The following is a 12,083-nucleotide window of genomic DNA, read 5'->3' on the forward strand; positions in this document are numbered from 1 at the left end:
AAAGGCATAAATGTTCTGCCCAATAAGAAGAGTGAGCACTATGATTGGCTGCAAAAGCCTCAATCTTAACATTTTTGGCATCTCAGATTAGCCATACCAAAGAATGTCCTCAAACTCTCACAGACACACACACACACACACACACACACACACACACACACACACACACACACACACACACACACAAATAAGCTTTAATGTTGTATGACCATAAGTTATGTAACATATTCTGCATAATTTTTAAAAAACTGAAGCGACTCCCTAAAGAGATTCGCTAAAAGAGACAGTGGAATACTTAGAAACATATTCTGCCAAAACGGCAGCAGTTGCCTTGTCAGTGTTGCCACAGATTGAGCCATATGTTTGTATTAATTTGCATTTAAATGAATTTCTCTCTGAAACGCTGCACAGCACTGCTGGTGCTCATCAAGACTGTAGGTGGCAGTAGAGGAGCTTACATTTCCAGATAAAGCACATCAATATGTCATGATGCCTAATGAGAATTATGTTTAGAACAGTCCTCCTAAACACTGCTCTCATTTCTCATGTTTGAGCCTGTCAGATCAAACTGTAAACACCTAAGCACTTGTGACCATTTCAAAAATAATATAAAATCCAACAGTAATTAAAAAGTAATCCAAACTATAATTTAAAAACAAGCTTTTCTGTTCACCCGGATCTTAATAGCAATAATATGATATTATAAGCCTTTATATTTATTCTGTTAATGTAGTGACAGAAGTAAGATGTAAGTGTGCAACAGATCAGGTGCAGTATCAGGGAGTAATAAGCAGAGCAGGCAACAGAACAGTGTATTCTTTTCAAATGAGGCATGTGTTAGCATATACACATTTATTTTTACTAAATGTAAGGTATTTATAGAAAGAAAAAAAGAAATCGTCCAACTTCATCTATTAGACTGTGAATCTAATAGATGAAGAGGTTTTAAAGTCCACCAAGTCCGAAGTTCTATTTTCCCTCCAAAAAATCCAGAGTTTGATAAATGACCTACTGACAACAACGATCATTTTCTTTTTCTTTTTTAAAAAAAAAAACCTTTGCTCAACAGGCAGGGGCAGGGGGTCACGGCAGCTTTCAACCACCATGATGTAGCTAAAACCTACTGCCAAATTCAAAAACAGCACCAAACCAGACCTACACTTAATCGTACATATAACAAGATTATTAATGTTCACAAAAGCTATTTCAATGACGAAAAATAGCAGTGAAATATTTTAATTTTTATTTTAGGGAGGGGTATCTAAAATCAATGACACCACACCTCAATTATAAAAAAAAAAAGTGTGCAGCAATTAATGGAGCAGCTGACTTTGTTAAACCTTGCAAAACAACATGAAATAAATTAAGAGTCTCATTTAGAGATGCCAAACATTGCTATTGGCCAATAAAAGCAATAATTAGATATTTTATTGATTTAAAACAGCCGATGATTAAGAAAATATCTCTTGTGTGAAATTACTTTGAATTGAGTGATAATGGCTACTTTTACATGTACACCAATACTCTGATTATTGCAATAATCAGCATATAAGGAATAATTCGATAAAGATGTTTACATGATTTGAGCAAACCTCTTCAGTCCTGTTTACATGCTACTTGCCATTACTCTGATTATTTGCTGAGAAATGTGATGTTTTAATGCTTTTTAATAAATTAAAAGTTATTACAAAAAAAACAAAAAACAAAACATATTTGTTGTAAACATGTATCTTTAAATACTTGGCATAGGGAAATTTGTCAGTCAGTTTGAGAGTCTTTTTGAATGATTTATTTAAAAGAATGGTTCATAAGAGTCATTTTCGAAAACACTGACTGCGTCGTCTGCTTATGATTCACTAAAAAGAATCGGTTCATTAGAGTCTTTTGTTTGTTGGACAACACTGTCTGCTCTGGCTATTTTGCTTCACTAAAAAGAATCGTTCATAAGAGTCATTTGTTTGTGAATTAGAAATACACGTGCTGGATGTTATTGTGTTCCACCCATGAGGACAGACTAATTTGAAAGACGTGTTTCCTTGCTATTATTTCACAGATAATATGGTCTTTTTATTTCACCAACATTCAATTCAGACTGCACACGGACATTCACAACTCGGTAAAATGTGTTTTCTTTTGCCATGGGGCTGTAGATTCTGCAGCGGGGGAGCACCACTGCTGGAAAACAGTGCAAGAAACTACCGCTTCACACGAAGCCGAGAAGTGAGTGCAGCTTCTTCTGTTTCGCAATGTTTTCAAACCTGTGCTTGAATGTAACATCATCCGTCTGCAGCACTGATGCAGACAAACTTTGGTCAGAGTTGAAGAAATGCGATTAAAGCATTTCCATGCCTGTATAAAGCGATTCAAATAGATAATACTGCAATTATCATTACTCTGATTATTAGCATAATCGCAATATCATAATTGCAATATTCTGTTTACATGAGCAACAGTTTAATTGCAGTATTGCCTTAATCCCATTGTAATCGCATTATGAGGGTGCCTGTAAACATAGCTAATGACAGCAGAGTTGCATTTTGTAAGCTTTTCACTGCTAGAATTCACGAGGTGGAACTACCGTTAAAACTTTTACCACAACTAATTTGATTACTCAACATAAAGCTCGACACAGCAAGGAATGACAAGTTGGTTAAAGCTAAAGTGGAGGCTGCTTCAGCTAAAAAGGGACAAACGTCATCATTCAGAATTCAGTTAATGAGACTTACGAACATTCAAAATTAAGAGGCTCAAAATTCAGTTAATGTAACTTAAGAATGTTAATGTGAGTTGAGTAGTTGATTATTAGTGATTTGAAACAAGGAGGCATAAAAAAGCAGAACCACTAAACTATTGGTATCAGCAGATGTTGTTCGAAGTAATCAGATATCTGTATCGGCACACAAATTTTGTATTGGTGCATATATAATGGTAGCCAGCTGGTACATGATAGCTGTGCAGTGTGTAAACCTTACTCTCCTAGCCTTAAGAGACGCACTAGTGATCAAGGCTAGAGGCCATGGCTTTTCTTGCCTCCTTGCTAGCGCATCCGACTCCCATACCGGGAATTGCTGGTTCAAATGCCACCTGGGGCGGGTCGAGTAGGACCGGTGACATTGGTGCCATGACCCGGATGGGGGTGAGGTTTGGGGGGTGAGTGTAATGGTAGCCAGCTGGTACGTGATAGCTGTGCAGTTTGTAAAACTTACCCTCCTGTCCTTAAGAGATGCACTAGCGAGGACAGAGGCAATGGCTTTTATAGACTCCTTGCAAGTGCATTCGTCTCCCATGCCGTGGATCACCGATTCGACTCCCGCTCGGGGCGGGTCGAGTAGGACCGGTGACACATACCTAGTCTCAATTGATTCAAACGGCCTCAAACAAAACATTTATGTCATCACAGGCAGATGAAACAATTTGTGGTGCTGAGTTATAAGGGATATATGTATATAAAAAGGGAAACCATTCTCAAACTAAACTAAATAAAAACTAAAAATTATAATTTTCAAAAAAATACAAATGAAATAAAAACTCTTTGTGCACCATTAAAACTAATGACAGCTAAACTAAAACTGAAAACCAAAATACAAAACAAAAAAGAAAAAAATTATAATTCTAAACTGTAATACTCCTGACACACGTGACTTGAAAAGTAGATTTTTCACTCACTATAACCACACCCCATTTATACACATGCAGTTATAAAAGCATAAGCCACTTCAGGAAAGGTCTTTGTAGCCCCCTCTAACCCTGAGGCTTACAACAGAAACCTTTTTTCTCTTTCTTTCTCTACTTCCATGTTTTCTGCTCTCACATAAACACTCTCATATGCACTTTAATTACAGAGATGTGTTGGGATCAGTAGTGACAGTCTTGAGGTGTCTGATCAAACAGGTACAGCCAGCATGTCTCGCAGCAGTTTCCCGTCACTGTCTCTCTTTCCCAGACTCTCTTTCTCATGCACCCTCACACGGCTCTACCCCTGAGACCCGGCAGTCTTTTAGCATTACAGCAAGCCCAAGAGAAATGTGTGTGAGTGAATTCGAGAGCAAGATGATCCGAGCAACTCAGTATATGGTCAGTGGAGACAGTGAATATGAGTGTTCTTTTGTGTGTGTGTGTGTGTGTGTGTGTGTGTGTTCAATGGAAAGTGAGAAACTGAATTTCTGTTTGTGTGTGTGCATTTGTGTCATCCACTAATTCCACTCTATCTTACAGCAATATGAATCAAAGTCTCCAAACACACATACACATGAGGTAAGTCTAGTTGTGTAATGTGAACAGTGTACAATTGTCTATATGCCCAGAATTGTTAATTCATTAAGCGTTACATCTCACCACAAACAGAATGAGCCTACTGTCTACACAATTATAAGATCGACTGATCATGTAATGAGCTAAATAACACACACACGCACAGCTTCGGAAAACAGCATTTGATGGAATTTGAATTATTTCAGCAATGAATACCATGAATTGTACAGTGAGAATGTGCCAGTATGCATGAAAACAAGCAATCAAACCTCTGTGTATACAGTTGAAGTCAGAAGTTTACATACACCTTAGCCAAATACATTTAAACTGAGTTTTTCACAATTCCTGACATTTAATCATAGAAAACATTAGGATCACTACTTTATTTGAAGAATGTAAAATGTCAGAATAATAGTGGAGAGAATTATTTATTTCAGCTTTTATTTCTTTCATCACATTCCCAGTGGGTCAGAAGTTTACATACACTTTGTTAGTATTTGGTAGCACTGCCTTTAAATTGTTAAATTGTAACTTGGGTCAAATGTTTTGGGTAGCCTTCCACAAGCTTCTCACAATAAGTTGCTGGAATTTTGGCCCATTCCTCCAGACAGAACTTGTGTTAATGTGTCAGGTTTGAAGGCCTCCTTGCTGGCACACGCTTTTTCATTTCTGTCCACAAATTTTCCATCAGATTGAGGTAAGGGCTTTGTGATGGCCACTCCAATACCTTGACTTTGTTGTCCTTAAGACATTTTGCCACAACTTTGGAGGTATGCTTGTGGTCATTGTCCATTTGGAAGACCCATTTGCAACTGAGCTTTACCTTGAGATATTTCTTCAATATATCCACATAATTTTCCTTCCTCATGATGCCATCTATTTTGTGAAGTGCACCAGTCCCTCCTGCAGCAAAGCACCCCCACAACATGATGCTGACACCCCCATGCCTCACGGTTGGGATGGTGTTCTTTGGCTTGCAAGCCTCACCCTTTTTCCTCCAAACATATCGATGGACATTATGGCCAAATAGTAAAATTTTTGTTTCATCAGACCAGAGGACATTTCTCCAAAAAGTAAGATCTTTGTCCCCATGTGCACTTGCAAATTGTAGTCTGGCTTTTTTATGGTGGTTTTCTGGCTTCTTCCTTGCTGAGCAGCCTTTCAGGTTACGTTGATATAGGACTCATTTTACAGTGGATATAGACACTTGTCTACCTGTTTCCTCCAGCATCTTCACAAGGTCCTTTGCTGTTGTTCTGGGACTGAGTTGCACTTTTCACACCAACCTATGTTAATCTCTAGAAGACAGAATGCGTCTCCTTCCTGAGCGGTATGATGGCTGCCTGGTCCCATAGTGTTTATACTTGCGTACTATTGTTTGTGCACGTGGTATCTTCAGGCATTTGGAAATTGCTCCTAAGGATGAACCAGACTTGTGGAGGTCCACATTTTTTTGGTTGGTTTCTTTTGATTTTCCCATGATGTCAAGCAAAGAGGCACTGAGTTTGAAGGTAGGCCTTAAAATACATCCACAGGTACACCTCCAATTGACTCCATTTAGCCAATTAGCCTATCAGAAGCTAATTGGCTAATTGCCTAAAGGCTTGACATCATTTTCTGGAATTTTCCAAGCTGCTTAAAGGCACAGTTAACTTAGTGTATGTAAACTTCTGACCTACTGGAATTGTGATATAGTCAATTAAAAGTGAAACAATCTGTAAACAATTGTTGGAAAAATTACCCGTGTCATGCACAAAGTAGATGTCCTAAACAACTTGCCAAAACTATAGTTTGCTAATATGAAATCCATGGAGTGGTTAAAATATGAGTTTAATGACTTCAACCTAAGTGTATGTAAACTTCTGACTTCAACTGGGTATGTGTTAGGTTTGTATAGAACATTCACTGATCTAATTAGTCTGTAAAATAATAATTTACTTAGGCCTGAAGGCTCTCGGCTCTAGAGCTTATACTCTAAGAAATGCAAGCATAACAAAACAGGTTATGAGTAGGACTGTTCATAAACTGCCATGATGCATGAAGTTAGTCTGAGAAGCAAAGCTTGATGCTTTCAACCCTGTAGTGTCCAGCAGATTCTAAGCAATATTTCTCAGTCAGGGAAAATATCGAATGCTGAACTAGATAGAATGTTGGAGCTAGGCATCAAATATTCTATAGATCTGTGGCATCAAATATTAGATTTTTGTGGTACAAGAGTAAAGCAAACTTAAAGGTGAAGTATGTACTTTCTGCGCGACTACCATCACCAAACAAAATTGCAAAAATAATGGCTGTTTTCAAACAGGTTTCCTAAACACTCCCCCATCTGCAGTTGGTCAAACAAACAGATAGTCCCACCCCAGACTCATGCCATTGGTTGAACACTGACTGGTTGGGATGCACAAATAAACAGAGAAATGTTCTGATAGTGGTACCATGCCACAGAGTTTACACTTTTAGGGTAAATCAATTTAAGAATGGCTTACTTAGTTGTCTCTGCACAAGTTGAGATAGTACTGTATTTTCACATCGTAAAAAATAAAAATGTATTTAACTAGCATTTGTTTAGGGTGTTAACATCTGAATAAATGAAGCAAGATATTTACATGCAAATAAACAATATATGATCGCAATGTTTTTATATGGTTGGCATAACCTACGTTGGCTTGGAGGCCTCTGCCTGGTCAGTTTGCAGTTTCTGTCCTCCTTCCACCTCCATGGTACAGTAAACAATCCGGTTTGGTGCTAAAGACTTTAGACCCTGTACCTCCATAATCACCACCTGCAGGAAAACAAATAGACATCTATAGAGAAAACTCCTTTAACCATTTAATGCGTACCTTGGATCTTAGTGACCTCATTCCACCCCCTGTGCCACTTACAGTTTTGGAGTGATGCCAGACCTGTTTTGTCTTCTGAATATTTATAAAAAAATAAATAAAAAAGAAAAAAAAAAAGAAGAAGAAGAAGAAGAAGAAGAAAAGAAATGGTGAAATTGCAAAAAATATATTTCTTATAACTGCTGAATTACCAAAATTGTGTAGGGTCATTAAAGACTCAAGATATGTAATAGTGTTGGTTTTATTTTGCCCTTCCATAAATAATATTTTTATGATTATTTCATATCTATATAAGTTTACTATCACATTATACCTATTTCTGTGACACCAGCCTCACAATCAGCCAATCAACGTTCTCCATCCCCAGCCTATTGACACCACCTGTGGCTCATCACAGTTGCCTATTAGTATCATTAAAAAGACTTTGTTTTCAGTTGTAGCTTTGTGAAGTATTGAGTACATGCCCCTTACTGAGCCTGTAATTTTCATGCAATCTTGTTTGCGATTGCCTGTTTTTGGGTCATTGCCTGTTTTCTGACTATGATTTTGGATTTGTCCTAGTTACCTGAATTCTTAAGTAAAGTTTCTGTCTTTGCACCTGACTGAACTAAGAGACCCTATTGCTAGTGGCCTTGAACAGCTACATGCAGCATTGCTTAATCAAGGAGCCACAGTAGGAAGACATGTCACACTTCTGAATAGCCAAGAGGAAACTTTATCCTGAGCTGTTGCTAACTCAAATACTAGAAAGCCTACACATAGCCCCGATTCCCCAGTCCAACCACCCATGGGAGCAGCTGTTAACGTATCTGATTATTCCAGATACCCTCCAGTGACGTTGTGGCCTCAGCTGCATGTTAAACTACGCCTACCAGTGCCCCCTCAATTTGATGGCAATGCAGCTAAGTGTCGTGGCTTCTTAACCCAGTGTTCACTTGCGTTCAAATTGCAACCCACCACATATCCCTCCACTTGTCTGATACCCTCAAGGACAAACTGGCCTCCAGACAAGGGGTAAATGACCTTGAGTCCCTCATTGATCTCCCCATATGCCTGGATATCAGGATACGGGAAAGACGAAAGGAATGCCGCACATTGAGCCTCAGTCTTTCAGATAATCATCCAGTATCTCAAAGTCCACCTAACACTGAAAATTACGGCTCAAGAGAAACCTATGCAGCTAGGACATGCCCCATTGTCCCAGAAAGAACGTAAAAGATGCTATCAGCTCTGTCTCTGCCGCTACTGCAGAGTAGCTGGACATCAGCAATCAACCTGTCCCGTGCACCCTTCCTGAGAAGAATGTCCATCAGACTTCCAGGTGAGAATTTCAGCCTTAGTCAGTGTTTCTCACAAACAATTCTCAGTGCCTGTGCAAATATCAGTTGGCCCTGTCTCCTTGTCTCTCACAGTGCTAGTAGACCTGGGAGCTGCTGGCAACTTCCTGGATGAACAACTGGCTAGACAGTTGAATGCACCCCTTCAAACCATTCATTCTCCCCTTCATATCCACTCACTGGATGGTCAACCGTTGGGTAAAGGGACCGTAACTCACCAAACTGCCAATCTTACTCTGCAAGTGGCACTATTGTTTCAGTGATGGACTTTTGATGGATATACATTTGACTTTGCTATTTGATGAAGAAGCAACGTGGAAGTAAACTATAGCAAGTGTAGCACATAAATAGTGTGATTAGGCCATTGTCATTTGAGTGTACTACAGAAATTGTTAAGTTGTGCATCTGTTTGGGCTCAAAACGTGCCTGAGGAAATACATGTACATTTTGTGTAGCTAATGTGCTATGAGGAGATCAATATGTGTTTGATAGCCAGTTGCTGTTGCCAATTTCTCATGAAATTTCAGTGTGGAAGTAATGAATCCTGTTCTAGGTTTGTTGCATCATCTCATGAAAAATAAATCATCAGCATACACTGGCGGCCAACAGTTTGGAATAATGTACAGATTTTGCTCTTATGGAAAGAAATTGGTACTTTTATTCACCAAAGTGGCATTCAACTGATCACAATGTATAGTCAAGACATTAATAATGTGAAAAATTACAATTTAATAAAAAGTTCAGAACTTCTTAAAACTACTTCAAAGATTTCTCATAAAAAAAAAAACTCCACGTGCAACAATGACAGCTTTGCAGATCCTTGGCATTCTAGCTGTCAGTTTGTCCAGATTCTCAGGTGACATTTCACCCCATGCTTCCTGTAGCACTTGCCATAGATGTGGCTGTCTTGTCGGGCACTTCTCAACGCACCTTAAATTCTAGCTGATCCCACAAAAGCTCAATAGGGTTAAGATTCATAACACTCTTTTCCAATTATCTGTTGTCCAGTGTCTGTGTTTCTTTGCCCACTCTAATCTTTTCTTTTAGTTTTTCTGTTTCAAAAGTGGCTTTTTCTTTGCAATTCTTCCCATAAGGCCCCTGAGTCTTCTCTTTACTGTTGTACATGAAACTGGCGTTGAGCGGGTAGAATTCAATGAAGCTGTCAGCTTAGGACATGTGAGGCGTCTATTTCTCAAACTAGAGACTCTGATGTACTTATCCTCTTGTTTAACTGTACATCTGGCCTTCCACATCTCTTTCTGTCCTTGTTAGAGCCAGTTGTCCTTTGTCTTTAAAGACTGTAGTGTACACCTTTGTATGAAATCTTCATTTTTTTGCAATTTCAAGCATTGCATAGTCTTCATTCCTCAAAATAATGATTGACTGATGAATTTCTAGAGAAAGCTGTTTCTTTTTTGCCATTTTTGACCTAATAATGATCTTAAGACATGCCAGCCTATTGCATACTGTGGCAACTCAAAAACAAACACAAAGACAATGTTAAGCATCATTTAACAAACCAAATAGTTTTGAACTGTGTTTGATATAATGGCAAGTGATTTTCTAGTACCAAAATTAGTAATTTAGCATGATTACTCAAGGATAAGGTGTTGGAGTGATGGCTGCTGGAAATGGGGCCTGTCTAGATTTTATCAAAAAATACTTTTTTCAAAAATTGTTGCTGTTTCTTACATCAGTAATGTCCTCACTATACTTTGTGATCAGTTGAATGCCATTTTGGTGAATTAAATTACCAATTTCCTTCCGAAACAGCAAAATCCGTACATTATTCCAAATGTTTGGCCGCCAGTGTATATCAGAAAACATTCTATTCTATTATGTTTTATTATTTTTTAAGTGTGGTTTTGGCTGTGTTCTATAATCCAAGTCTTCTGAAGCCATGAGATAGTCCTTAGTTGGTAACAAAATCGTTGTTCACTAATAATCTTCACCTTTGCTGAAGCTCACTTTGAGATTCAAAGATGCGTATGTGGGCTAGATGCAAGCTTCGAGGAAGGCAAGATTATCAGTGAAAACTAACTTAAATTCCGGTCTGTACCTCACACATATCGCATGGTTTCAGAAGACCTGAAATATGATGCACCAGTTGTATGTTTTTTGGTGGTTTCTTTTGTCCTTAATGGAGCATGACAGTCAGGGTCACTATAAACTGTTATTGTATGGCACAACAGAAAAGATTCTTCGGTATAAAGGCTCCTTTTGTGTTCCACGAATAAAATAACAGTAAAGCATAGGGGTTTGAAACGACATGAGGGTGACTAAATGATGATCTTAAATTATGTCTTTCATTATGGTTGAACTTCTCTTTCCACTAAAATCGTGAGAAGTTAGATCTACCACTATGTATTATTCATCCACCCTCACACACATAGCAGCCAAGCAGGGAGAGAGAGGAAAGGAGATGTGTCAGATAAAGCAATCATCAGAAAGGTATCAATGAAAGGGGAACGAGCTGTTAACACACAACATACATCACATGGTTTTATTGGCCTCCTCTTCAGGGAATATCTTGTCTCAGATACTGTCACTTGAATAAAGTGAGGTATACAGCAGGCTGTTTAATACTACTCAGGATTTTCTCTGTGGTTTGTGCTAAGCAAGGCTTGTCTGCATACTCAGACTAATCTGGTGTTCACAAATTCAGAATTCTCCTGTCCACTTTCTAACCAATGCCATGTAAGATAGGTGACATTTTCAATATGCAACTCTCTGCAAAACAAAGACCAATATGCTGCAAATGCACCAACATGGTTTTGCAATTTGTAATATCTGATGGTGCAACATGTAGTAATGAGATATTCAAAGGAATAGCTGTGCAGATTAAGGGTACGTTTACACGACAACGATGTACTAAAAACGGAAAAGGTTTTCCTTTGCGTTTTTGAAAAGTTTTGATTGCAGACGACAACGTTGTCAAAACGATCCCCGTTCACACGGATCTGTGAAAACGACTAAAAACACTGTATTATGCATGCCAGGCCAGTAGTTGGCAATGTCACTTTGTAAAGAAACACTACGCGCCTGTGCACATAAGCATTCTTCCACAGAGCGGTGAATACAAACAAAGAAGAAGGCGAAAGCATCGAGCAATTTTGTCTGGACGGATGATGAGGTTGCTTTATTACTACAATTACTTTGCTGGAGAAGTGTCAATAAACTCAAAATCTTGAGCAGCACAAACACAGTGCTATAGTCCGCCATTGTAGTTTTGAATGTCTTGCGCATTGTTTTGTCTCCTACCTTCTTCTGTATTCCCCCTGCTGACTCTTGGGCTGGTAGGAGAGTGAGTTAACATAACAAGCTGTTGATGTTGACTGGTTTTGGATATCAGACAGAACTCTGATATATGGATATCTTCTGAAGGAGAGGGAGGTCTTGAGTACACTGGATCTAACTTGCATTTTCACTGCCTCATGTTTTCATATCTAAGCATATCACTGAATACTGTACATTGCATCACATATGTATCTATAGGCTATATACATAAGCGGTGGGTGAATTAATTACAGGGTAAAGGTACATCAAATAAAATTAAGTAAATTAATTAATAACATTTAAAATACAAATACATTTTTCCCATCTGAATCCATACATTAATTTCAAGATTTTCAAATTGCAGGTTCTACCTACTGTA

General features: G+C 38.4%; 1 protein-coding gene across 19 annotated transcripts in view; it reads right to left on the bottom strand.

The window, feature by feature from the left end:
- Nucleotides 1-12,083, bottom strand: part of LOC127427958 (calcium-dependent secretion activator 1) — a 167,003-nt gene that overhangs the window by 91,835 nt on the left and 63,085 nt on the right. For all 19 annotated transcript variants that reach the window (XM_051675951.1, XM_051675941.1, XM_051675938.1 and 16 more), the window contains exon 7: nt 6,912-7,033. In XM_051675951.1, coding sequence (XP_051531911.1) covers nt 6,912-7,033 — 122 coding nt within the window. The remainder of the gene's footprint in view (nt 1-6,911; nt 7,034-12,083) is intronic.

The sequence above is a fragment of the Myxocyprinus asiaticus genome, chromosome 37 (genome assembly GCF_019703515.2).
Source record: "Myxocyprinus asiaticus isolate MX2 ecotype Aquarium Trade chromosome 37, UBuf_Myxa_2, whole genome shotgun sequence".
NCBI lineage: Eukaryota > Metazoa > Chordata > Actinopteri > Cypriniformes > Catostomidae > Myxocyprinus > Myxocyprinus asiaticus.